Source organism: Monocercomonoides exilis (genome assembly GCF_001643675.1).
Source record: "Monocercomonoides exilis strain PA203 chromosome Unknown scaffold51-639645, whole genome shotgun sequence".
Taxonomy (NCBI): Eukaryota; Preaxostyla; order Oxymonadida; family Polymastigidae; genus Monocercomonoides; species Monocercomonoides exilis.
The window spans coordinates 328,384-354,930 of NW_027150596.1; the positions used below are offsets into that span (position 1 = coordinate 328,384).

Sequence of the window (26,547 nt, forward strand, 5' to 3'; positions counted from 1 at the left end):
CATCAATATTACGATAAATCCTATTGAGATTCAATTTTAGATCAAAACTCGAACGAAAGTGTGATTTCAAAAAGGACAGACATATTTTTTATCAGATTTTTTTATCAGATAGTTTATGCGTTATTGGGGAAAAAAAGGAGGATGAAGGGGGGGGGGGGGTACAAAACAGTTTCAGAATTCATTTATCAAATATTTTTTAACATTGAATTTTGATTTAAACGCTTTTTTGTTATTTTAATTCAACTTTAATCTGCTTTTCAAAAATCCTTCTAATAATCAACATCCTGAATTATATTGAATTACAAAATAAACTATCATTATATTTGATGGGAAAATAATGAAAACGTTGAAATAGATCATTAATTTTTTCTTTTATTTTTTTCAACATTTCTGAAGTGAAAAATTCATGTATTTATATATTTGAAAAGATTCTTTTGTTCATTTGAGGGAATAAATGAACTTTCAAGCTTTTTTTGCACAAAGGACAAAATAATTGTTTCAATCATAACTTTACTAAATTCTCTCAGATTTCTTCATAAATACTATTCTCATATCCATGAACAGATATCATTAATGTTACACCACAATGTTTTGTGTTTTCGCACGTATTTCAAAAAAAAACACATTTTCCCCTTATTTTTTGATCAAAAAAGACAATTAAAAGTGCATAATTTTTCTATGAAAAAGCTTGAAGTTTCAAAATTTTCTCCACATCATGAATTTTTCTTTCTTGAAAATCGAATAAAGAATACAGATATTCAGGTTTGCTAAATATAAAAATTTTTTGTTAGAATTTCGAGACTTATGTTTCAAATAAGCCAAAAAAAATTGAAATTCATTAAATGTATGTGATTATTTTTGAAATCATAACTTTATACGGAGAGCCACTTTTTCAAATGTTGTTTATCTTTGAGTTGAAATTTTGTATTCAATTGAAAAACACATCGCAATTGTTTTATTAGTCTAAGTTTCTGTTGAAATAAGGATGAAAAATGTATTTTGAAAATTTATTTATTTTTTTATCTTTTTTTGCAGATATATGCGATTATTTTTGAGACCATATAGGGGAAAATACAGACTTTAAAGCTTTTTTATTGAAAAATAAAGTGTTTCTAATTGACTTTTTGAGAAAAAAATGATGAATGAAATGAGTTCATTTTTCATGATACGTGTGAGGCTACAAAGCACTTTGTGATATTTTTCTATGATTTTTGTTCACAGAAGAAAAAATGCAATTTATTTTGAAATCTGAAAAAGTGAAGAAAAGAAATTAGAGAAAAAAAATTTTTTTTTGTTGAGGGTAACTTTGCACCACAATTCAAAACTTATATTTTCTTGAAGACAATTACTTGTTATTCATTTACAAGAAAGAATTATCATTTCAAACCTCCGGGTTAATGAGGAATTATTTTTTAAAATTCAGAGAAAACATCTTGTTTTGATGGGATGGATCAAATTTGATCGCATTGACGTCTCACATTCCGAATCACAAATCAAATATTTTTCTAAAAATAAAACTGTTCCAAGAAAATGAAGCAATATGGAATTGGATAATGAGATTTTTGCCATTTGCAGTGAACAGAAGATGCCCGAAGTGGAGGAATAAATTTTCCATAGAAGCTCAAGATAATTGCAGAAATAACAGGTGCAACAGATGTTGAAAATACTGCTCATTGTTGGGATTAACTCTATTGAAAAATTCAAGGCATAGGTCTAAATGCGCTCCTTTTACAAATTGCGTTTTTATTCAATATTTTTATGATGAATTAATAGTTAATAATTATTTAAAAACTTTTTATGGACCGATTTTTCGAAAAAGATTTTTCTTGTTGAAAAAAATGATTTTTGAAAAATGACCCATAAAAACATGAATTTCATTGAAAAATATTCAAATTTAAAAGAAAATGTGATTTTTACACATCAAAAGTGTTTGCATTATTATATAGACTTATTTGTTAATTTTCATAACAAAAAATGAAAATCATAAATAAAAAATTTTATAAATATTTTTGATCTAACCCACAAGTAAATTATTTATTATATAAATAGTTGAATTTGTTGTTCTGGTTTAAATAGAACCTAAAAGTTTGTAATTCGTTCACTTTTATATGTTAATATAAGTATATTATTATATGCACACTTGTATAATATCGAAAACAGCTCTCTTTTTTCAATCAGATTTACATGTGCTTTTTGACTTGTATGTTTTTAAGCTGCAAGAAAAATTTTTCAAATTGATAGCAATGGAATGTATGATGTTTAAAAATAATTATGAAGTGTGAAAAATGTTAATTTTGATTTATGATGTGATGAAATGACAAATATTTTTATTTTTTAACTTTATATTTAAAAATTTACTTAATAAATGCAATGCAACCGGTAATTATATGGTTTAATTAATCTGTTAATGTCAATAATTTATTTTTTAGTTGAGAATAATTGAGTATTTATTTTTAATAAATAATTCTTTTTTCTTTTCATTTTTTTATTTATCATTACATGCCACAGATATAAATAGAAATGGTTTTAATATGAACAACGCAAAGCGAGTTTAGGGTATATATTTTTTTCACATTGTGAAACTGCTTTTGAAATAACACTTATTATTTCTTCTTCAAAAATATTTAAATCATTTTATTTTCAAAATCGGAAATGAAACATAAAACAAAAATGAATAAGATATTAATATAAATGCAGCTCCATCAAAACAATAAAAAACAATAACAACATAGGATTTGCAACAAAAAAATATGTTAATTGCAGTTTTTGCAAAGTGAAGAAGTCTCAATAAATAATTTGAAATGTTTTCTGATTCAATTCTAGTTTTTTATCCACTCATTGTAACTCCACCTTCTTGTGAATTCATGATTGTTGTGTCTTTCGTCAAAACAGAACAGTTGGAGATATCCACAAGAGATCCTTTCCATCTGCAAATCTCATCATCTCTTTCTCTCATCTCATTCACTTCCATTCCTTCTTCCTCTTTTTCATCTCCTTCCTCTCCATCAATCGCACGCAATCCAACTCTCACATCAACACACTCACAAATATCTCCCATTCCCCCTCTCCTTTTCATTCCCTTGTGTTGATTAAAAGAGCAATTCAGTACACTCATTCTCTTTTCTGCTCCTTCCATCTTCAACACACTCTCATTCACACAAACAGAGTTATTCTCAAAATTCACTTCCTTCATCTCCATATCAACCTACCCTCCAACACAAATCAAACCACAATAACTCTACATATCCGAAACTCCAATCTCACTCATCGAAATCTTTCCCTCTTTGGTGTATGAGAGAAATGGTGCTGTGGTGCAAATCCCATCAAATGTTGTTTCTGTCATCTTCAGCTCTCCACTCTCCGCACTCACAATAGTGCTCTTCATCACAAGATCCATTGATAACGAGCTGAAAAAGCATTCTGAAATTTCCAATCTCACATCCTTCTCTTTCAAAACACTCTCCTCAACCCCTTCAAATGCCTCTCAAAACACAAATCCACATCTCTCCACAACACACTCATCAACAAACACAATCACACTTCCTCCATTCATTTCATCTTGTTCAATCCTTGTGTTCAGATGAATGGTTGCCTGCGCCATCTTCAATGATTTCACATTCAAATCTCCAATCTCACACACTCCCCCAATCAGACATTCTCCATCAATCAGAATCATATTCGAAACACTCATTTCAATATGTCGAACTCCTGAGCAAATGCTTTTCATTCTTCTCCCGTGCATCGCACTATCTGTTGTCTCTCCACTGTGCGATGCAGACGTTGCAATACGAGCTATGCTTGTTAAAGACATCAAATAAACCTTAATCCCCACTCGATTTCCATTCACACACTCACACACTTCAATTGTTGTATTTTTCACCTCAAATGTCTCTCCTGCCTTCACACTTTTTTGTCATCACAACTCCATCTCCTGTTGTCCGATTCACATTTCGAATTGTCAAATTCCACAGTAAACTTTCTCCTGAAAACTATTCTGCTGATGATGGATCGGCTTACAGAGGTTGATTCATTTTTATATTTTTTTATCTCAACATCATCCATCTTCAGGTGCCTCAATGCAACTTCAAATACAGGTGCTGTTATAACACTTCCTCCAATTGCTCCTGAGATCACCACATCCTTCAGCGAGAGAGTCCTGCTCCCCACATACATAACAAACACACCTGACAATGAGATCCTTGCTGTGTTGTGATCCATTCTATTTCCTCCAGTTCTATCAACAATCACCTTTCTTCCTATTGAACACAAACGCACAAGCAGTGCAATTACATCTCCTTCATTCCTGTTTTCATTCCCATTCAATTTCAGCAAATCTGATGGAATTGTCAGTGGTGTGAAAAAATACTAATGAGTTTGCATTCACTTTTGATCCCAACAACATATCACTCCCATCCTATTAAAAACATATTTCAAAAAAATAATATTCAACTCATGTATCCTCCTTAACTTTATTCTATCTTCAATGCTCCTCCTTCGTTGCTCATCATCGACTTTTGCCCTTCAATCCAGCTTCCAAACATCGCCATCCATTCTCTTGCACTCTATCCAAACAGTTCTGTTTCTTTTTCTCCTTCTGCTTCGCCTCAAATTTCCAATCCTTCATATAAATGTAATTTATCAAATATATTTGAAAAAAAAATAAAATCTCATTTTAACAATTCTTTTTTAATGAAAAAAAATCAAACTTTGATTTTGTGCATTGTTTTTTTCTCTTCATATCGAGTTGATTTAAGCTATTTATGTTTAATTTTGCAGAATTATTTCATCAAAGTGCGTCAGGATCGCGTCCTAGACAAAAAAATATTAACATATGAAAGGAAAAGATAATATTAAAAAACTAAGCAAATGAAATTCAAAATTTGATAAAATTAAACATTTGATATCTTTTGTATTCTATTGCAATCAGTTTGAAAAATTTTTCTTGCAGCTTAAAAACATACAAGTCAAAAAGCACATGTAAATCTGATTGAAAAAAGAGAGCTGTTTTCGATATTATACAAGTGTGCATATAATAATATACTTATATTAACATATAAAAGTGAACGAATTACAAACTTTTAGGTTCTATTTAAACCAGAACAACAAATTCAACTATTTATATAATAAATAATTTACTTGTGGGTTAGATCAAAAATATTTATAAAATTTTTTATTTATGATTTTCATTTTTTGTTATGAAAATTAACAAATAAGTCTATATAATAATGCAAACACTTTTGATGTGTAAAAATCACATTTTCTTTTAAATTTGAATATTTTTCAATGAAATTCATGTTTTTATGGGTCATTTTTCAAAAATCATTTTTTTCAACAAGAAAAATCTTTTTCGAAAAATCGGTCCATAAAAAGTTTTTAAATAATTATTAACTATTAATTCATCATAAAAATATTGAATAAAAACGCAATTTGCAAAAGGAGCGCATTTAGACCTATGCCAAATTCAAAAATCCCTATTAATTTATTATCATGATATTTATGTGTTTCTGTGTTAACTTCGAAATATATCAATGCAGCTTGCTAACTGATGTTTCAAAACAAACTGTTTGGGGTTTTTATTCCATTGGAAGAGTATTCATGACTGATTACGGTTCAACATCTTTTGAAAAGTTTGGCGGACCTGGAATAAATATTGAAATAGATGAAGCAATTTTGCGAAAAAGAAAGTTTAGAAAAAGAAGAAGAAAGAAACAGATATGGTTATTCGGCATGATAGAAAGAAAAGAAAATGTTTGATTGTGAGAGTGAAAAACAACAAAAAAGAGACATTTAAACAAATAATCGAAAGAAACACAATTCCAGGATCAACCATTTCCTCAGATGAATGGAAAGCCTACATCCCTTTTCATCTTTAGGTTATGATCATCACACAGTTTCTCACAAATACAATTTTGTGGATCCAGAAAGTGGCATTTGCACAAAATTGATTGAAAGCATTTGGTCAAGTTTTTGAAAATCTCTTCCGAGAAATGGGATTAAAGAAAAATATATTGATGACTTTGTGACTAGCTTTGTTGGAAAAGATCAGAAACACTTAAATTTGAAGATTTCATTCAAAAATAACTTGTTTATAATTTCGTTAATGTTGAAAAAGAAATAGATGAAACTGAAATAGATGAAACTGAAGAATCTGATGAAAGTGATATGCCTGTTTTGAATGAAAATGTTGAATAAACTGAAGATGAATCTGATTCTTTTGGAGCAGGCGATGGAGCAGATGCATAAGAGATTGAATTGTGACAAATTAATTTTTTGCAATCACATTTGGACCCTAAATAATAAATTTTCTATGATAAATGCATTTTTGTTTTAAATACTTGTTAGTTCATATTTTCCTCCGAATTATCTCTTTCAAGTATTTCGTTTTAAGAGCTTTCTTTGAATACCAACAAAATGAAAACTGAAAAGTTTTATCTCCTTTCAAAGATAATTTTATAATAAAAATAAATTCAAAAATCTTCATTTAAAACAATTATCGTGGATTTTTCTATTGTTTGAATAATATTTTTTCAAAGAAATAAAACCTCTTAAGAATCAATACTTCGAAAATTTTTATTATTGCAAAAATAATCACTCATTTTTTTGTATGAAAATGATAGACTTATAAAGAGATGATAACAGAAAAAGTTTTTAACGAATCCTTATTTCTATTACAAATAAAAGAATGCTGCCATTAATAATTGAAGGAATTGAACAAAAAAATTACTTTTCAAAGTTTCTCCAACCATTATCAAAAAAAGGCAATCATTTATCAAAGACAAAACAGAAAATCTTTTGCGTTAGGAAAACATCATTTTTAAAAATAAAAAAATGAAAATAATTTCGTCATTGTTGATTATTGTTTTTTGCATTGATGACATTCTGAACAAACAAAAAGAAAACGACAAAAGCCTTGAACTTTGCTCATGTTTTAAAAAAGACAAACTTCTGAATAACAACATCAATAATGATTATTATTCAGGCTTGTTGAAGACCAATAAAAATCAAAACATATCACACGCAATAGCAAACCATCGTGAAATCTTCACAACAGAAATTATATCTTCAATGAGGCTTGTGAACACTTCCATGATAATTGTTCGTCTGTCAATAGTTTCTTGTTTCAGCAGTAATGCTTTTTCTGTAGCATTTTCGAATTTGTCAATACATTCATCAACATTACATCATAACATGCAGACAAATCTGTCATTCTGCCTTTGTGATGCTGGTAACATTGAGTTTTCAAACATCAGCACTAATGCCATTGTCTCAGGAAGAGCTTTTCCTCCATTCATAAGCACCTCCACATCCTGCTTGAGCTTGTTTGTGAGTCTTCATGCAACAGTAGATAAATCGTTGTTTCGCGATCTTTCTATCTATCCTTGCTCCTCGTTGTTTGGAGATGAAAATTTTGAATGCCTAATACTTCATTCTTCATATTTCTCGAATATCACATCTTCCAAAAAACAGCATAAAGAGCGAATTTCTTCATGCTCAAATTCCATTGAAAATTGCTTCTTCGACAAAGTGGATACGCCTTATTATGGAACTGTTGCGTCGGGGCTTACAACTTCAGCAACATTTTCATCTTCTAATTGTAGCTTCCAACAATGTTTGTCTCCAACAACTCCAGGAATAAGAAAAGAAATTAGTCAAGAAGGTACCTACACATTTTCTGATACTTTTTTTCACTCGTTAGACGGAGCAGAAGGAGGTGCTTTAAGGATTCTGATAAAATCTAATGTTGATATATCATCTTGTGAGTTTCATAATTGTTCTGCAACAGGCCACGGAGGAGGTATCTGCAATTTATGCAAGCAAATCGTCTTGTTGCAAGTAAATGCATCAAATTTTTCTGTTTGTTCTGCTGCAACATATTCTGGTGGTGGAATAATGTGCTACTATCAACAAAACACTGTTATTAGCAAATGTTGTTTTAATTCATGCATATCAGCTCGTGGAGGTGGAGGACTTGCTTTCATAAGGTATCCAGTTAACTGTTCGGTTATAGATTCAATTTTCAAGAAATGTGTGGATGAAACAAACAACCTTCTGTATTCTGGAGGTGGGATATCGATGGCTGATGCAACAGACGCTAAAATCAGCAATTGCATCTTTCAAGAGAATATTGCACCATATGGAGGAGGAATGAGCTTAACAACTGATGGGCCATACGGTGGAGAATTTTCTGCGAAAGTGATTTTCTGCTTCTTTGACCAAAACACTGCGCTGATATGCGGATCAGATATGATGATATCACAGGGATGGACTTCGAAAATCCAGAGGAGCATGATCGATAATTGTCTGTCTCTGACCACAAGCGTAAAAAGAGTGATGAATGGTACTTCAAACGATATTAGCTTTTTAATTCCTTTTGGGTTCAATTCTTTTGTAATAAACTCAATAAACGGAACAGATAATTGTGCTTGTGGAATGCCAAACAGAAAATGTAGATCCATTGCCTTTGCCTCAACACTTATCAATAGTGATGTCGAAACAATTTTTATATTTGTCGAGAGTTCTGAACTGTCAGAAGAAGAATGGAACATAGGACCGAACAAAATATATCTTCAAAAAGCAGTCAATGAAAGTGCAATTATAAAAACAAAGCATACGGCAAGTTCATGGATCACATTGACAACAGGATATATGAGAATTGAAGGATTTGAAATACTTCACGATACCTCATCTTCATCAAGAAACTTAAGCCTTTTTGCGATTACATCCACAGGCACAATAATTCTCAGTTGTTGCCACATTCACACAAATGAAGCACACTTCAGTGAAAGTGTCATGTCTTGCCCAGTTTTCACTCTCCAAGGAGGGTTACTGATTCTAGAAAACTCGTCAATCGATTCTTATCATCTTAATGCTGAGCCAGTGCTATTATTTTCATCGGAATCATCACTTCTTCTTTCAAATTTTACTGCAGATGCCTTGGTAAGAAATTCAGGAAATGGAGGTGCCATCAAAGGAGAAATCGGATGCAATATGCTCGTAAAGATAGATGGAGGGTCATTTGAGAACTGCTCAACGAATAATGGGAATGGAGGCGCTTTGGCATTTATCATTCTGCCTGGAGGTGAGTTGAATATCGGAAATGTTTCGAGTTTATGGCAGAATAACAACATTCAGTCGTGCAAATGCAATTCATTGGACCCAATGGATATTCAATTTGGTTATGGGGGAGGGATATATTTGTACCTGAGTGAGGGAGCTGACGCATTTTGCTTGTCACAAATTCAGTTTAACGGATGTTGGGCAAGTTGCTCCGGACATTCTGTATTCATTAATGCAACCAAATTATCGTCTGTCATTAATTTATCAACAATTGCATATCCCCTCGATCTTAATTGTTTCACAGATATTTGCGGATGCGAGCAAGATGAAATAGCAAATAACGAGCAAATTCCACTTGTTCTGTATCTCCGTCAGCCTCCGATAATTGCCTATGTGAATGGCAGAACTAACGGCCACAACAACAGTGCTTGCGGGTTTTCTGATTATCCTTGTGCAACAATCGTCGATGTTGCACATTATATATTTCCTTCGTCCGAGAGACGAATTGTTCTTCTCGATACATTTTCATTTGACTGCCCGCTAGACTTGGTCGGAGAATCATATTCTATCTCAACGCAAAGCAATAGCGCGCACATATCGGTAGCTGTGACATGCGCAGACAATCGAACAATGCTCATCTGTTGCACATGTGACACAACTTTTACAAACATAACTTTCGATCTTTCTTCATCTTTGAATGGCCCATCTGTCTTTATTCACTCGGCCCAAGGGCAACTGAAACTTCTGAACACGTCAATGAGAATGAATAGCGATATAACCGGTGTTGATTTTTCTTTTATTTGCGTTGCTAGTGGATCTTTTGTTATTCAAGGGTTTTGCGTGGCTTGCAATGACAAAGTTGTTTTCAGAGATACAGTGTTTATTTCTCTGAGCAATAATGAAAGTTGTCTCATAGAAAATTTGAACCTTAATGGAACATTTTCAAACAGTATGAAAGGACTCATATCAGATAATTCTACAGGATCAACAACCTTTCAGAATTGCTCATTTTCACGTTGTGAGCAAGATGGAAAAGGAATAATCAACTCTCAAAATGGATCGGCTCTTACCATTCAGAATGTTTCGTTTGCAAGTATTTGCTGTTCTCAAACAAACGGATGCGCCATATCTCTCCAGACAAATGACGAGTCAGAGCATGTAATAAGCGTTTCAGATTGCTTGTTTGATTCGTGTAGTTTGAGCGGGGCCGGGTTCGGAGGAGCTGGTATTTATGCATCATTAAACAGTTTTTCGAGTTTTGAAGTTACAAAGACAAGCTTCACAAAATGTTGTGCTCCTTTCAATGAAGGAAGCGGTGGAAAAGGTGGAGCAATGAGACTAACTCTGATTGATAACAACGCTTCATTTAAAATTGGTGCGACTGTGGTGTTTGAAGATAACAATGCTGAATTTGGAAAACAGTTATTTTTACAATCTCCTGAGTTAAAAGGCTGTGTCAAAACGGAATCAATCTGTTTTTATTCTGAAGCAAGCCCATTCCCGCTTGATTGGTGCATGGGAGTAGATGAAAAGATGCAAACTATCTTCGTTCCCTTGGTTCTTTTCTTGATTGGGAGAGAAGAAGTTGTATACGTATCTGCAAACGGGTTCGATAACTGTGTGTGTGGATTTGAATCATTTAAGTGCAGAACAATGGATTATGCATTTCACCAAATAGAGAACTCACACAAGCATTTATGCATATCTTCCAATTATTCACTGAACGAGGTTCTCATTCTGGATGATCCATATGGGTATTCGATTGAAGGCTTTATGCAACGTTCTGCTTTACACATGATAGGAAACAACACTGAAGTTTTCGAGATGATCTCGATTGAAAATGTTGTAAATCTCTCTTTTTTTTCAATTGTCATAATGCCGAAACTATTCTCAACACAAAGAATTCTTTTTCACATTGCAAAGCAAGCTTCGAATCTATCACTTTTTCGATGCCAAGCTTTATGCGTTGATGGTGAATCGAATGTAGAATATACGATTATTCAAGTTACAGCAGGAAGTATCACAGCGGAAAACTTTGAAGTTCAAAGCATCTCATTCATTGTCGGCCCCATGATTAGCATTATTAACTCTGGACATGCCTTTCTCGATTCCTGCTCTTTGATTAACATAACCTCAGATTCAGCTGAAGGGTTGATATGCTGTGAGTCCAATGGCATTTTGAAAATTGTGAATACTTCAATGACAAACAGCCATTCGACCAGAGGATGCTTCACTGCCGTGAATACAGGATCGTTGTTTTTGATGAGAAACTGCGCGTTTTATAATATGAGCTGTGATAATTCAAATGGAAGTGTTTTCTGTGGAATGCTGAAATATGGATGCGTAATAGATATAAGTGACATTAATATGACAAAATGCAGTGTAAGGACGGGCAACGGTGGAAGCATTTATGTTTCCATGAGTTCGAGAAGTTGCCTTTTCATTAACAGCAACAATAGTGCAGGGAACTCATTTTATTCATGTGAAGCTCATAACGCAAATAGCATAGCGGGATGTGGAGGAGCGATTTATGTGAGGTGTTTAGAGAATGATAATGAGTTAATATTGTCAGATTTGGCGTTTGGCTGTAGTGCAAGCAAAAATACAGCGGACTCGGGAGGTAATAACATATTTCTAGAAGGAGGATGTTTGAGCAATCTTGTCACGAAAAAAAGTTTCAACTTTTCTTTCAGCTATTATCCCAATGAAAGTTCTGACTTGAATGATCTCATGGGCTTTGATGAGGAAGACATCACTATCACAATTCCACTTGTGCTGTTTCTTCGAGAATTTCATCTTCCAGCATATATTGGAAACAATGGGAATGATATCCTTCACTGTGGGTACTCTGATTATCCATGCAAGACATTGCCATTTGTTCTGTCTAAAAGAATAAGTGAACCATCTGGCCATATCAGGTTTTTACCTTCATTTACCTTGTATGATCGTCTTGTTCTGGAAACGGCAATCCTTGTTTTTGATGCTGAGGAAAAAGGATCAATAATCGAGATCAGCCCAAACGGAAACGGAGAAGGTGAAGCGCTTATCGAGCTCAAAGCCAATACAACATTTTCTGATTTGAACTTTTGCATTCCATGCTCTTTTGCAACCAGTAGAAATTCTCTTTTTGGCATTCGAGAATTTTCTCTTTGTCTTGTGGAATGCTCCTTTGGGCCATTGGACATCACAAGCAAACTCACATATTGTTTTATTGATGTTTCTCAAGGTGAATTGTTGCTCAGTAATATCACACTCGAATATGCTCTTATTGGAGCATCAGGGCTAATCGTTGTTTCAGGAGCTGGCTCGTCAGCCTTCATTAATGGTCTGATATTACATGTAGTGAATAATAGTAATTCACATGCTTTACTGAAAATTTCCTCACACAGTTCATTGACAATTTCTAACTCGTTATTGGAAAAATTAACCATGCCTGATGCATGCCTGATTGAGGTTGAAGACACATCAACGCTAACAATGAAGAATAACACTTTTCAAAAATTGACAAGCGAAGCTGGTAATGGGGCAGCTGTTGCTGGTACTGTTGGAGCAGGAAAAGCATTTTCAGTAAGTAACTGTTCATTCTACAATTGCAGTTGCATTTCAAGTGGATCTCTTGGAGGAGCGCTGCTTGTGGATGTGAAAAAGGACGGAAGCTGGAACTTTGATCGCAACAACGTTGAACAGTGTACAGTACCTTGGCAAACAGGCCACGGAGGTGGTCTTTTTTTGCGTTTTGCTCATACAGCAATTGATTACTCAATGAGAAATATTTGCTTCACTTCGAATGATGCACACATTGGAACTGATGTATACCTTTTATGTCCGTCACCTCAAGATATTCTTCTTATACACAACTGGGAGGTGTCTGTGAACGAAGGTGACCCCAATAACACGAAATGGGTTCACGACGATTTGTCTGCACCTCCAGTCGATGCTTCAATATTATATTTTCTCTTTCCTCCAAATTCTGAAATCATTTATGTGATGAGTCGTGCTGAAAGTAATCCGAATTGCGGTGATGAAATATACCCCTGTAAGCATCTCATTGATGGATTCCACAAGCTTGGCCAAACAAAGTCCATTATTCACATCATTGATTCAAATAACCTTACAGAAAAAATTGATCGCAATGGAATGAGTCTCACAATTCGCGGACCTTCTTCAGATTCTAAAAGTGCTTTGCAAATCAACGATAGCGGTAGTTTCAGCTTGACTGAGGGAACTAGTTTGACTGCTCTGACAATTACAAATCTTGTATTTAACATTGCAGAAGCATGTTCATCCCAACAGCTATTCTTTGTGGTCGTTGGTCGTGCAAAGCTGGTGAGCTGTGAGTTTGTGGTTGATGAAGATGCACGAACAAATGCTATATCAATGTGGCTCTTTCATGGTTCTGGAGGAGATATTCAACTTTCATCTGTCGCTATCAATAACATGAAATTTGGGCTTTCAGCTGGTATTCTGAAAATGAATTTTGGTGTTTTTTCAGCTGAAAGGTGCTCATTGAAGACTGTTGCTATTGACAAGCATGCAATTCTTTTGAATGAGTGTTCAAAGGCACATATCGGGAATGAAAGCACATTTGAAAGCTGCGTTTCAAACAATGGAAATGGAGCGCTTCTACATGCAACACTTTCGGAAAATGAGGAGTTAATAATGAGAAATGTCAGTATTTATCTATGCTGCGTCAACGAAACAATTGGAAAAGGTGGAGGTCTATATTTTAATATGCAGAATCAAAAACAACCCCGCTATCTCTTATCAAATGTTGCATTTGGTGGAAATAAAGCAATGCATGGAAACGATATGTATGCGTATTGTAATGATCTCAACAACACAATAAAACCAGAATATTTTGTTTCTGTCAGCTTTTCATCCACGACATCAGACAAACTTGCAGCAGCAGGAACAGATTCGACGAAATTTCGGGATATCCTAGTAGATTTATTTTTGCTTCTAAAACAAGGATCTTTTAATACAGCACACTTGTCTTCTGCAGATGGCCTTGATCTTCTTGGATGTGGAGCAGAAGATTATAAATGCATGACATTCTGGAGAACATTCCAGAATACTAATGATAATTCCTCAGATAAGAACATTATAATTCATGATGCGGCTGTTATCAACAATAAATATGACTTGTCTTCATATATAATCAGAAGTGCTGAAGAAAGAGAACGCGCTTTCTTGAACTTTTCGTCAACAATATACAGCCGTGATGCGCAGTCAGTCATTTCCAATTCAATGCACTTGTCTTTTGCAAATATAACATTTTCAATTCCATCAAGATTTGCTTCCCTTCAGTCTGTCCTTATTTCATCTTCCTCAGCAAATGCATCTCTCGAAATATCAAATTCCTCATTTATTACTGATGAAGAAAACGAAATCATCTTCCACCTCGTTTCTTCGACTGCAGGCACATTTGTTATTGAAAACTGTAGTTTAATTTCACTTTTTTTTCTATTAGTTCCATTCAACTTAGCAGGTGAAGGACAAATTCTGAATTGTGAATTCAAATCAATTCAAAGCAATTCAGAGGATAAAGGAGGTGCTTTGAAGTACACAGCATCAGAAACCGAAAGAATAATCATCAAGAACATAAAAGCTGTTTCATGCAAATGCAGCACCATATCTGGAAAAGGCGGATTTGTATACGCAGACTGTTCTGCTAGCAGACTGTCCGATCCTTTTGTTTTGATAGAAAACATTCACTTTAAAGGCAACATGGCCCAGATGGGGATGAATGTCTTCATAACATCTAGTGATTTGAACAAGACAATAAACCCACAGACATTTGCATTCAATTATTCAACAATGATAGATGAAATCAGCTCCTTTTTTGGAAGTGATCTTGAGCAACAAGAAACAGACCTCTTTAGATTTCTTGTGCAATACATCAACAATTCAATTTATGTTTCTTCAAATGGATTCGATGTGCTAAGATGCGGAAATGAGGCAGATCCTTGTAAAACTTTCTGGAAAGGGATACAAAACATGGATTTTGAAAATCAAGAGAATACTCTGATCGTTTCTGGTTCCACATTAGTACAGGATAAATATATACTACCCACATTTACTATATGTGCGCAGAATACGAGGAAAAACATAGAAGAAAGTACATACGCTACTTTGTGCTTTGAAATGGATCCGTCAAAACAGCATGGAGGATCCATAACCAGCGAAGAAAACATGAGATTGTTCATGATCACTATTCTTATTTCTGAAAAGTTTGTCAATGAGGAAAATGCAATTGTTATAAACGAGAATGACGAACTGAATCTTGAAAAAATAACTTTTCAAGCAAATACAACGGTTGCAAATCCAGGTAGTTATTGCTTTGTGCTAATGAAGAAAGGTATTTTGAAGTGCACTTTCCTTTTGATAGACGCGTCTTGGATGAAAGATAGTGCACTTGTAATTTCATCTGGATGCACATGTCTATTTAAATCTGCAAATGCAAGAAGTCTATACTTCAATGACGGATGCTTTATTAATATTAAAGATCAGGATGAAATGACATCAAGAGGAAGCACCAGTATAATTGCAAGCTCATGTTCCATTTTGAATGTATTAAAAGCATCGTTAGGCTCATGTGTGTTTTGCTCATCATCTGAGGAGTGTGTTTCTTTTGCGATAAACGATTCTTCTCTTGAAGCATGTAAATCTTCGAGCTCTGAAGAAGGAGGTGCGATAGAATTTCAACTTAACTTCAAAGGATCTTTCATAGTCAGTGAATCAAATATCACACAATGTGGATGTTCAACAACAATTGGAAAGGGTGGAGGAGTGTTTTTGCAATCAAAAGAGATTGGCAAACTCAATTTTGAGTTTGTTAAATGCAGTTTCATCGGAAATACAGCTTGGAAAGGAAGAGATATCTTTATCAAGTGCCATTGCATTTCAACGCAAATCAATGAAACACAATTTCGGTTTGATCTTCGTGAAGAGTTTTATAATAGAATTGACGCTATCTATGGATCTGATCAGCTTACAAAAATACCTTCAGACTTGATGGATTACATCACAATCCTTCAACTATCTACCATTGTTGTTTCAGCTTCTTCTCATAAAAATGGTCAGAACTGCAGACAGTGCGGAACATCTGTTTTGCCTTGCGCTACAGTAGACTATGGAATGGGGCATGTTGTTCCTGGAGAAGACTCTAAGATGCGAATTGATGAAGAAAGTACCGTCGAGAAGGAGTTGGATCTCAGAAATATAACTTTCACATCAAAAGGAAAGCTGAGATGCTCTTTAATTATCACCCCTTTAATTCAGCAATCAAGAGATCACATTATTCAGATTTCCAATGAAGTTGAATTTTCGAACATCAATTTTGTGTTTATTGGTTCGTTCAAAGCTGAATACTCTTGTGTACTGAGTTCGTATGGAGGATATTTGATACTTAAAGAATCTTCTTTCTCCTGCAACACAACTGGCAAATCTGATATTCCCATTTTGCTCAAATGTGACTTTACAATATCTGTAATTCAAAAGTGTTGCTTATTCAATTTATCTATTCCTGGATTTATGCGTTGCAGCAATGGAGAGCTAACAATCTCAGAAACAACAGTGAAGGACACTTTCTTTTCATCGTATTTGTATTCCTTCGGAACAAGTCCATGTAAAGTGCAAATGAAAGAGATGCAAGTGATGGATTCCATCTTTGACGAAGATTCATTAATCCAATTTCACGGAGCCTCAGAGGATTCATATTCTTTCAACAGAGATTTTTCTCAAAGCTCCATCTCCATTTCACTCTCTTTATTTTGCAATTTATCAGCACAAGAAGGAGTTTCAACAGTGGTATCCATGGATATGCTACACTTTGCTTCCATTTTGAATAACTGCACCTTTGTTCAATGCACATCATTTCCAGAACAAGCAGGTATTGTATTTGCTTCATCAGATTCTCAGATTCAAATCGATTGTTGTTTGTTTGATGGAGTGCCAATCAATGAGCCAAACGTTGTCATAAATACAAATAGTGACAATTTACACAAATACTGTAAATGGAATGGATCACTTGTTCACTCAGCGAATTCTTCGTTGATGATGAAGGATGTTATAATTTCGAATTCGTTGTCAGGTGGATTTTCCGTATCAGCTGGCGATGCGACTATCGAGAAAGGGGAGTTTTTGAACAACAATCCTTTCATCGAAAAATATCCCTCTTTTCGTCGAAACGTCATTTGCTCAGATTCTGCTTCACTGACCATTTCGAGTTTGAAAGGCGGAGATGGATTGAAAGACAATTCTTCTCTTTGGATCTTGAATGATGGATGCACTCTCGAAGGATTAGCAGCAGAAAGGCCATCTCCTTTCTTCATTCCAAAATTGGAAGATGTTTCTGCGAATGAAAATGGAAGTCACATTGTTGTGAAATTCGAGGGATCTCTTTTTGTTCCTTGTGATTTGTCATTCAGACTTGTGTATAAAACAGGTGATGTGGAATTGGTTGAGACTTATCAGTTTGAGGAAGACAGTTTTGTATCCGAAACGGAAGTGATTGGAAGAATCTCATCAGGAAATATTTCGTCAGCTTCAGATGAAACAGAAGTGTCAGTGATGATATTGTTTGGCAAGCAATTGGCTGCAACTTCTCCACTGATTCTGAAGAACAAAACAGAACCAAAGACAGGAGATGAAAAAGTGGTTGAAGGAGGAAAAGAAGGAAAATCCAATTGGATGCTGATTTCCATTGTGCTTATTGTGATATTATTGATTGTTCTGATTGTTTCTGTTATGCTTGCAGTTAGGTGGAAAAAACAAAAGAGAAGGACAGAAGAACTGGAAGAGATTGTGAATGATACTGTGAAGAAAGATCCGAAGGCATTTGAGATGGTGACAATGGAGATGTCTCCTGAGGAGCAGTGGAGGAGAGCAGAGAGGGAGGCAGAGAAGAAGAATGAAGAGAGGATGAAGAAGAGAGTGTATGATACGAATATGCAACATTCTGAATCATCCGAGCATTTGTTGAGTGAGAGTGGTTCCACTGAATATATCCTTGGAAAGGATTCAGACAAGATTCCAGAATGGGCATTGGAGAAGGAAGATGAGGAAGAGGTGAGAAAGAGATCTCCTTCTCCATCCATTTCATCCACTTCCACCACTTCGACAACTGATTCAGATTCAACATTTGTTCGAGGGGAGGATCTGTGTCCAACCACCTCATCGATGTCGAATCTTGTGGATGCAATGGCTTGTTCATCTCCACATGAGAAATTGATTGTGGATCTGAGGGATTCACTATTCATGCTGCTTCATGGGAGCAACAAGACAAAGGAGATGCCGATTGGCTCCTTGAAGGAGAGAGAGCAAACAGCTGCTCAGATCCTGTTCTGGGTGGCAAATCTTGCAATTCATTCATTTGATGAAATGGAGAACCCACTTCAGTCATTGGCCAGCCTGAGTCCTCACATTGTGCTGTTTTCTGAACACATGGTGATCTGCATTGTGATGCATTCTGACTTCCTTTCTTCTGATGATAGTTCAGATTCCTCATCGATCTCTTCATTAACTGTTGTAACTTCATCTTCCTCCAATATTTCAGTGATGAGCGAGAGATTCACAGACTCGCCACCACCTTCATCTGCTTTTGAAGACGACGATGATATCAGAAAAGAGTGCCTGAGATGGAAGGCACCAGAGCTGATGATGAACAAGAAGATGGGGGCAACAAAGGAATCAGTTGTGTTTTCGATCGGGATGATGCTGTGGGAATGCTTGGCCTTGGAGATTCCGTTTGGGGAGTATGAAGCAGAGGTGGCAGGGCAGAAAATCTTAAATGGGGAGAGACCAAACTTGCATTGGATAGCAAATTCTTGCTTGGCAGAATTGGTAAAAAGTTGCGTGACACAGCTTCCAGCTGATAGACCATCGCTCATCAACACGAAAAAGGAATTCTTTCAGATTTTTCCTCCAGGAGTCATGATTGTAACGGTATCCGATGCAATTGATTTTGTTGAAGACACAAATGGACATTACAATGATAGAAGAGATGCTACAAATTGAATGTTTTTTATCCATAAGATAAAGTCCAAGCGAAAAGTTTCTTCAATCAGAATATAATGAGCATCAACATTTTTGAAGAACTAAATCTTTCATCAGTAATAATTTCTTCGAAGCTAAATTTCATAATTCTATAATACAAATAAATGAAAAGAAATAGCAAACCATTTATGCTCGTTCAAAAGGCATTCACAAGTTAAATTTGCAAAGTTCAATCCATAAAATAATTTTTTATCTCCAAATTATTTTTTTTTTCTATTTTGAGTAGAACTCCACAGGAAGTGAACTCTTCTGTTGATGATTTAATATTGCTCTTTATTTGATTTCAAAACTTTTGTAATAAATTCATCATTCATAGAGTTTGAAAGATTGTGAAAACAACGAAGATTTGTTTCCTTATTCATCTCCTGATAAATATATCTCTCGCACCAGAAATGAAAAATATGCCTAAATTCAAACGTGATTGTTAAGCGATCAGTTTCAAATTGCAACATTCATTATCATGCACAAATGTTGGATAAATTCGGAAAAATAAAATGACTTCAAACTTCAAACTTTTTTTCTTTTGCTAAGACGCTTTTTTAAAATGCATATTTGATTGAATGCCTTATATGTACCTTAATGGTTGATCCAAATATTTTGAGCTGCATGAAATGAAGAAAAATAAAGAACTCGCTTGAACAAATTTTGTTTCAAAGTTCCTCGATTCGTTGAATTGGGCAAAAATAAAAAAGGAAAGGAAAAAAACTCATCCATCTCATTTGTATATTTTCATGAAAGCTAAAGATATCTTCTTATTTGCTGAAAATCAAAAGAATCAAATGCAAATTAATAAAGCTTCAAAGTCCTTTAAATCAAAACAAAGAATAGAAAATCACTTTTCAAAAAATACAAAATAAAAGCTTCAATAATGTGCGCACAAAAAGGAGACTTTCATCTCATATGTTTTCGAAGAAAGCCGGTAATTGGCATCACTTTTTCTTTGGAGAGTATCGCACGTCGTTTCAATGCCCGCAAGAAAAAAATCTTCCAGACTCAAGAAGTGTTCAACCTCCATCAATCACAACTCATCATGATCAAGATCTCTTTCATACCTCATGAAATTCTAGCAATAATCATTTCCATATTGATCGCGTATCCATAATAAATAACTTTGATCAATTCTTCGAAATCGTCAAATACTCAGACTTTTCAAATTTGAGCAGTTTCACAACGAGAATGATAACGTAGAAGCGCTGAGATTTCCATTTTAATTTTTGTTGATTGAAGAAAATTTTGTGATTTTAAAAAAACAAAAAATATTCACTTTAAATGTAATTTATTGAATATGTGTGATTGAATGCAAAGCATTCTTTTCATATAACACAAAAAACATGGCTGAATTTCAGTAACTTTTCAATCAAGAAAATAAAAGAACAATAACATTTTCTTCAAAAATCAAAACTACTTAGCGGTGATTTTTTTTCCCAAAATATTTTATAAACTCATAATGATCTATTTTGATCAAATATCCGCTTCTGACCGTTCATAATTTTATTGTTCAAGAAATACAACGATTTCTAAAATATCACGAGAACAAAAACTTCGAGACGTAAAACTTACGTTTGAAGTTAGAAACGCCAATTCAGTATTCGAAAAAGTTATTGCTGCTCTTGATGCTTTTCCACAGAAGGTTTGTTTGATATCAGAAGCGTTAAACATTACGACCCAAAAAATTTATAGCGCTGTAAGATGTTATTGCGCCGGACAAACTTGGAACGAAAAAAAAGTTCACACAAGGCCTTGTTTGCTTAACTTCGAGGGTGAAGAAAAGGTGCTGAACATTGTTCATGAAAAATATCAACAACATTATGGAATAACAACACAAGAATTAAGTGAAATCATTTATTCGGAAATGCAAAGACAAAATTTGAAATCATTAAGGATGTCTCTTCACTTTGGACTTAATCCTGTTATCAAGCATTTTGATAAACAACTTGTGCCACCTTCTCCAGCATATGTGTCAGGATTTATTTCTAAGCACAATCTGAAAGTTCTCTCTCCATCTAATATCACACCAGCAAAAATGAATGCAGCATTCATGTCAAACATAAGAGCATGGGGCATAGGTGTATTTAAGGTCCTTTTCCAATACTTGGTTATTCTTAAAAACATTACAATAAATATAAAGTAGATTTAATAATAAAACATTTGTATGGACTGGAATTTTGAAATTCTTTCTAATCCTTGAGAAAAAACTAATTTTTAAAATGACCCATAGATATGAGTATTTTTTCAAAATTTTAATAAAAATTGATAATTTTGAAACAAAAAGTAGATGAAATGTTATTAATTGTAATATTGTCCTATTTTAATAATAAAAATTTGAGAATTAAAACATTAAAAAAAATAAATTAAAAATTTAAAATATTTTGATCAATCCCACAATAATATTTCATATTTCCAAAAAATTAGAATTAGTTTTCTTTTGTCATAAATTGGACTACTGTTTAAGGCTTATTAAAAAATGAAAAATATGAATATTGACATAAAATATACATAGATATGTTATTTTGAATACATTCTATTTTTGATGTTTATGAATAATTCATGAATTTTTAAAATGCAGATATATATTATAAGAAAAGATAATATTGTTATATGTTTTATGTCTTATCGATCTTTTTTGATAATATTGCAATGAATATATCGTCCAATTCTTTTCAATTAGTGAACTTTAAGTTGTTGTTTTTTTCTTTTCTAATATTCTTTCACAATACGTTCATTTCATTTTTCAAGAGCAACAAAAAATAATACAAACATACGATTAATGTTATATAATAAGCAACGATAATAACTTGCTTATTTTTGAATGTGTTATAAAATTTGGATTCATTAATTATTTAAAAAAATCAGCAAAACAACAACAAAAACAACAAGAAAAAGGAAAACCAGAATAAGTTTAAAGTTTTCCAATTGATGAGTTGTCAAAACGATCAATTGCTGTCAGTATTAGAATTTGATATTATTTTCCTCAATAAATGAATCACTTCACCCAAAGTGGGTCTGCTATCTGGTTCATCTGCCAACATCTTCTCCATCAGCTCAATTAGCTCCTCTTCTTCGATTCCTTCTGTCAGTGGTCGCACTCCATCCCTCATCATCTCCTGTGCTTCTTCTGCTTCACACTCGCTCAATGGAACTTCCCCTGTTGTCATTTCATGGAGTATTATTCCAAGCGTGAAAACAACTGCTTTTTCTATTTCCTCATCTTCCTCTTCAGGCGCCTTCCATCGCTTCATTTCTTCCTTCTGCTTTTCATCCTCCAATTCTTCAGTCAATAGGTAAATTTCATTATTTCCTTCTTCAATAAAGATTGTATATGGACACAACTGCCTCCCCATCATTTCCACCCTTTCGTCTCCAACTGAAATCAAATGCTCAAACAATTCTGCTACTGCCAACACCACTTCCTTCCCATCAACAACATCCATCGCTCTTGTTCCCAATGTGAAATCACCTTGCACTGAATGAATCACAGAATGCAACGTTTTGATATTCTTTTTCTCCTTTTCTCGAAATGGCTTCTTTGCTGATATCACGTTGAATGAATGAGATTGTGGCATCCCAGAAACAGAATCATTCTCGGACAATGGCAATGGAGATTTCAAATCTGGCAGACCATTTTTATTCAGAATTTCATTGTTCATTGACGGGGGTTCTGGAAGATCTTCTTCATCGTTGTCAATCAGAAGTGGAATTTGGCTCGTCATCCCTTCCAGCAGTGTGGATGGAATTTCACTCATCTCAAAGCTCCCTCCATTGTTTTCCCTTCTTCTCCTCTCTATCTTCCCCTATATCTCCTTGCTTTCAAATCTCTCTTTCTCAACTCTCTTTTCTGATTCTCTCAGTTTCTTTCACAGAAACACAACCACCACAACAAACAAACCAACAAAAATCACCAGAACAACAATGCACCCAATAAACGCAAACAAACACCATTCAATTTTATCCTCTCCTTCAGCCACTTTTTCATCTCCTTTTGGTTCAGTCTCACCATTGTTCTTCAGAATAAAAGAATCAGTTGATGATGGATTATTGCCATCCCCAAACAGGATGCTCACTTTCACTTCTGCTTCATCTTCCGCCTCACTTATCCTCTCCTTTGGTATTCCCCCTTCAACTTCTGTCTCCGACACATATCCACTTTCACCAAATTCATCCTTCTCAATCTGCTTTTCTTCTCCCATCTGTTTCACAACCATGAATGACAAGTCGCATGGCAGCATCTCCTTCCCTTTACACACAATCTCCACTTCTTCTCCCACTTCAATTGCTTCAACACTCTTCAGAACTGGGATGAAGAAAGGAGATGCCCTTTCCCCTGCTATCCCTCTCAAATCACATCCATCATTAAAAATCCAAAGTGAACAATTGGTCATCACTCCATCTCCGCCTTTCAAGCTCGAAATGGTCAATGAGGCAGAATCTGAGCAAATGATGTTTCGACGATGAGTAGGATATTTTCCATTGAATGGATTGTTATTCAAAAATTTCCCTTTCTCAATTACAACGCTTCCTCCACTCATTGTTATTCCACTTTCTGGTGAATTTGCAATAGTTATATCTTTCATCATCACAGAACTCTTCACAATATCAACAAGAGATCATTCCCATCTGCACATCTCTTCTTCTTTATTCCGAGCTTGTTCATTTCTTTCCTTTGAACTCCCATCGAATATGCAAATGTCCATTTTCACATCCAAACAATCCTCAACTTTCATCAATTTTCATTTTGTGGTATTTGAACTTATTCCAGCTGTTGTGTTATTTGCTTAATGCACAGCCCTTTTTAAATAAAATGTTAAAATCTATTTATTTCACTGAACAAAGATAATATTTTGAAGGAATCAATAAAACTATATTCTTCAACATTTGCTCCGTGACTGAAGTATTTCAATCCAAAAAATGTGAAATGCAATCTCAAAATTTCATCCAGCAAAACATGCTCCTCCCCTCTCCTTTGAAATGAAACACCAAAAGCATTGACTTCTATTTCGTTTTTAACGTTCAACAATGATTCGTCAAAAATATTTCGAAATTCAACTTGTTAAGTCCGAATACATAATTAAATAAAGAAAATAATTGAAAAAAAATGTTTCTCACACTTTGTTAGTGCCTATATTTTCATGATCGTCATGTAAAAATACAAACATCCTCAAACTGTACAATAATATTCATTTTTTGAAATCATAATTAAAATTTTTAAAAAATAGAATGATTCATTGATAATATTTCATCATAAACGAAAAGACAATATATGTATATGTGATATATTATATGATCTCAAACGATGGTTCAATTCATAACAAAAGAAAGCAAATTCTAATTTTTTGGAAATATGAAATATTATTGTGGGATTGATCAAAATATTTTAAATTTTTAATTTATTTTTTTTAATGTTTTAATTCTCAAATTTTTATTATTAAAATAGGACAATATTACAATTAATAACATTTCATCTACTTTTTGTTTCAAAATTATCAATTTTTATTAAAATTTTGAAAAAATACTCATATCTATGGGTCATTTTAAAAATTAGTTTTTTCTCAAGGATTAGAAAGAATTTCAAAATTCCAGTCCATACAAATGTTTTATTATTAAATCTACTTTATATTTATTGTAATGTTTTTAAGAATAACCAAGTATTGGAAAAGGACCTTAAATACACCTATGCCGAGCATGGTTCAATTTTATGTTTAACAAAGATATCAAGCCATCTGTCAACAAGCTTAATATATTTAACGCAGACGAATGGAATGCTGATTTTTGTTCTTCCCAAAAATTAATCGTATATGCCGAAGCCAAAAGAGCACCTGATTCCACAGAAGATCACTCTTATAATCATATATCAATAATGACCACCATTGGACCATCTTGCATAGCTCCTCCACCATTTATCATTATTTCTGCATTGAAAACGGTTCCTCCTGAACTTTTGGAGTACAAAAAAGCAGGTTCATGCGAAATTCACGTTAATGCATCAGGAAGGATGGACAGAAATGCTTTCTACTGTTATGCTGTTCATTTCTGCTCGTGGGTAACAATTTGTAGGTCGCTCGGAGTTATTCAACACAATTCTCCCGTTTTTTTGATTCTTGATGGTCATCCATCTCGTCTTTGCTCTTCAGCTTTGGTTTTATTTGCAAAATATTTTATATTCGTTTTCACACTACCTGGAAATTTGACTCACATAATGCAACCTTTTGATGTTGGAATTGCTTGTCCTCTTCGAAACGCATTCAGGAAGCTGATGAGGAGAAGGAAAATTAAGTGGGTGGAGGAGCACAATGATGGACAAAAAATGAAAGCCGCTGACAGAAGAAAATTAATCGTTGAGTGTGCAATTGATGCAGAAAAGACATCAACATCATTACTTAACAAGGAGAACGCATTCAGGACAACAGGATTGTTCCCAATCAATCCAGAAATCTTGATTTCAAATCCGTATGTTTCTGATGTTACAGAAGACCCTAAGTATCCAGATGGGATTAGGACAGGAGAATTTGAAGTTCCTTTTAAATGGTTAACAAGTCCAAGTTTTATTTTTTCACTTCAAAAAAGAGAAATGGAAAAAAGAATAAAATAAATATTTACACTAAATAAATGATCGAATAAGATCATTATGAATTATTGAATCGTTTTGAATAAAAAACACGACGCTATTCATATCATTGTGCATCTCAAACAACAGCTACATATGCGCCAATTCAATTTTGAACCAAAAGGATAAAAGCTCTTTTGACTTTTGTTTTAGAATGTGAATAATAGGAAAACAAACATATTTCACTGCGCAGTTTTTTCAAAAATAAATAAAAAAAATAAAAATAATAAAAAAATAAATAAAAAATAAAAATCTCGAAAGCAATAATTAGAAAAAAATAAAAATTTGAAATTTGAAATAATAATAATAAAACAAAATATAAAAATAAAATATCAAAACAACAATTATAAACATAAAACAAAAATGAAACACTCTGGAACATTTTCAGTAAAGAAAATCAAAAATTTAACACAACAACAAATATATATATCTTTTTTTGACCTTCTAAAAGCGAAGCTCTTTTCCGAATAAAAATGTTGTAACAAAATAAAAGAATACCGAAATAAAAGTATCGATGGACTTTCTGGTTATTTATTCACTTCCGTGATCGACTTGTATTGTTTTCGCTTCCTGTTTCTCACCACATAAATGGCAATCACAACAGTAACTGCAATGGCGATTAAAAACACACTCACAGACACAATAATTGCTGCCAATTGTCCTGTTGTCAATTTCTTTGGTTCTTCTTTCTTTTGCTTGGCCAAAGAAATGAAATCTGTGCTCTTTTTTTCTCCTTCTGATATTCCGCTCGGATATCTCACCCGGCAAACCAACGACGTGTATTCGTCACCATTCAACAGAGATTGAGGAATCATCACTCTCATTTCTGTCTC

General features: G+C 33.9%; 6 protein-coding genes across 6 annotated transcripts; 2 read left to right on the forward strand and 4 right to left on the reverse strand.

Annotated features, from left to right (window-relative positions):
- Window positions 1–2,827: 2,827 nt before the first annotated feature.
- Window positions 2,828–3,811, reverse strand: MONOS_12990 (uncharacterized protein; the record flags this gene model as incomplete). The annotated part of the gene is made up of 3 exons (XM_067865659.1): window positions 2,828–3,079; window positions 3,254–3,407; window positions 3,519–3,811. 3 exons carry the CDS (start codon window positions 3,809–3,811, stop codon window positions 2,828–2,830), a joined length of 699 nt encoding a protein of 232 aa, XP_067720786.1.
- Window positions 3,812–7,808: 3,997 nt separating this feature from the next.
- Window positions 7,809–19,074, forward strand: MONOS_4951 (uncharacterized protein; the record flags this gene model as incomplete). Its single annotated transcript, XM_067875061.1, has 2 exons — window positions 7,809–7,854; window positions 7,952–19,074. The coding sequence occupies 2 exons, from the start codon at window positions 7,809–7,811 to the stop codon at window positions 19,072–19,074; spliced, it is 11,169 nt and encodes a 3,722-aa protein (XP_067720787.1).
- A 1,524-nt stretch (window positions 19,075–20,598) lies between these two features.
- MONOS_4950 (uncharacterized protein) lies at window positions 20,599–21,881 on the forward strand. The gene is made up of 2 exons (XM_067875060.1): window positions 20,599–20,743; window positions 20,794–21,881. The coding sequence occupies exons 1-2, from the start codon at window positions 20,727–20,729 to the stop codon at window positions 21,242–21,244; spliced, it is 468 nt and encodes a 155-aa protein (XP_067720788.1). The 5' UTR covers window positions 20,599–20,726; the 3' UTR covers window positions 21,245–21,881.
- A 165-nt stretch (window positions 21,882–22,046) lies between these two features.
- On the reverse strand, window positions 22,047–22,856 carry MONOS_4949 (uncharacterized protein; the record flags this gene model as incomplete). Its single annotated transcript, XM_067875059.1, has 1 exon — window positions 22,047–22,856. The coding sequence occupies one exon, from the start codon at window positions 22,854–22,856 to the stop codon at window positions 22,047–22,049; it is 810 nt and encodes a 269-aa protein (XP_067720789.1).
- A 111-nt stretch (window positions 22,857–22,967) lies between these two features.
- Window positions 22,968–23,684, reverse strand: MONOS_4948 (uncharacterized protein; the record flags this gene model as incomplete). Its single annotated transcript, XM_067875058.1, has 1 exon — window positions 22,968–23,684. One exon carries the CDS (start codon window positions 23,682–23,684, stop codon window positions 22,968–22,970), a length of 717 nt encoding a protein of 238 aa, XP_067720790.1.
- A 2,210-nt stretch (window positions 23,685–25,894) lies between these two features.
- Window positions 25,895–26,538, reverse strand: MONOS_4947 (uncharacterized protein; the record flags this gene model as incomplete). Its single annotated transcript, XM_067875057.1, has 1 exon — window positions 25,895–26,538. The coding sequence occupies one exon, from the start codon at window positions 26,536–26,538 to the stop codon at window positions 26,242–26,244; it is 297 nt and encodes a 98-aa protein (XP_067720791.1). The 3' UTR covers window positions 25,895–26,241.
- Window positions 26,539–26,547: the final 9 nt, after the last annotated feature.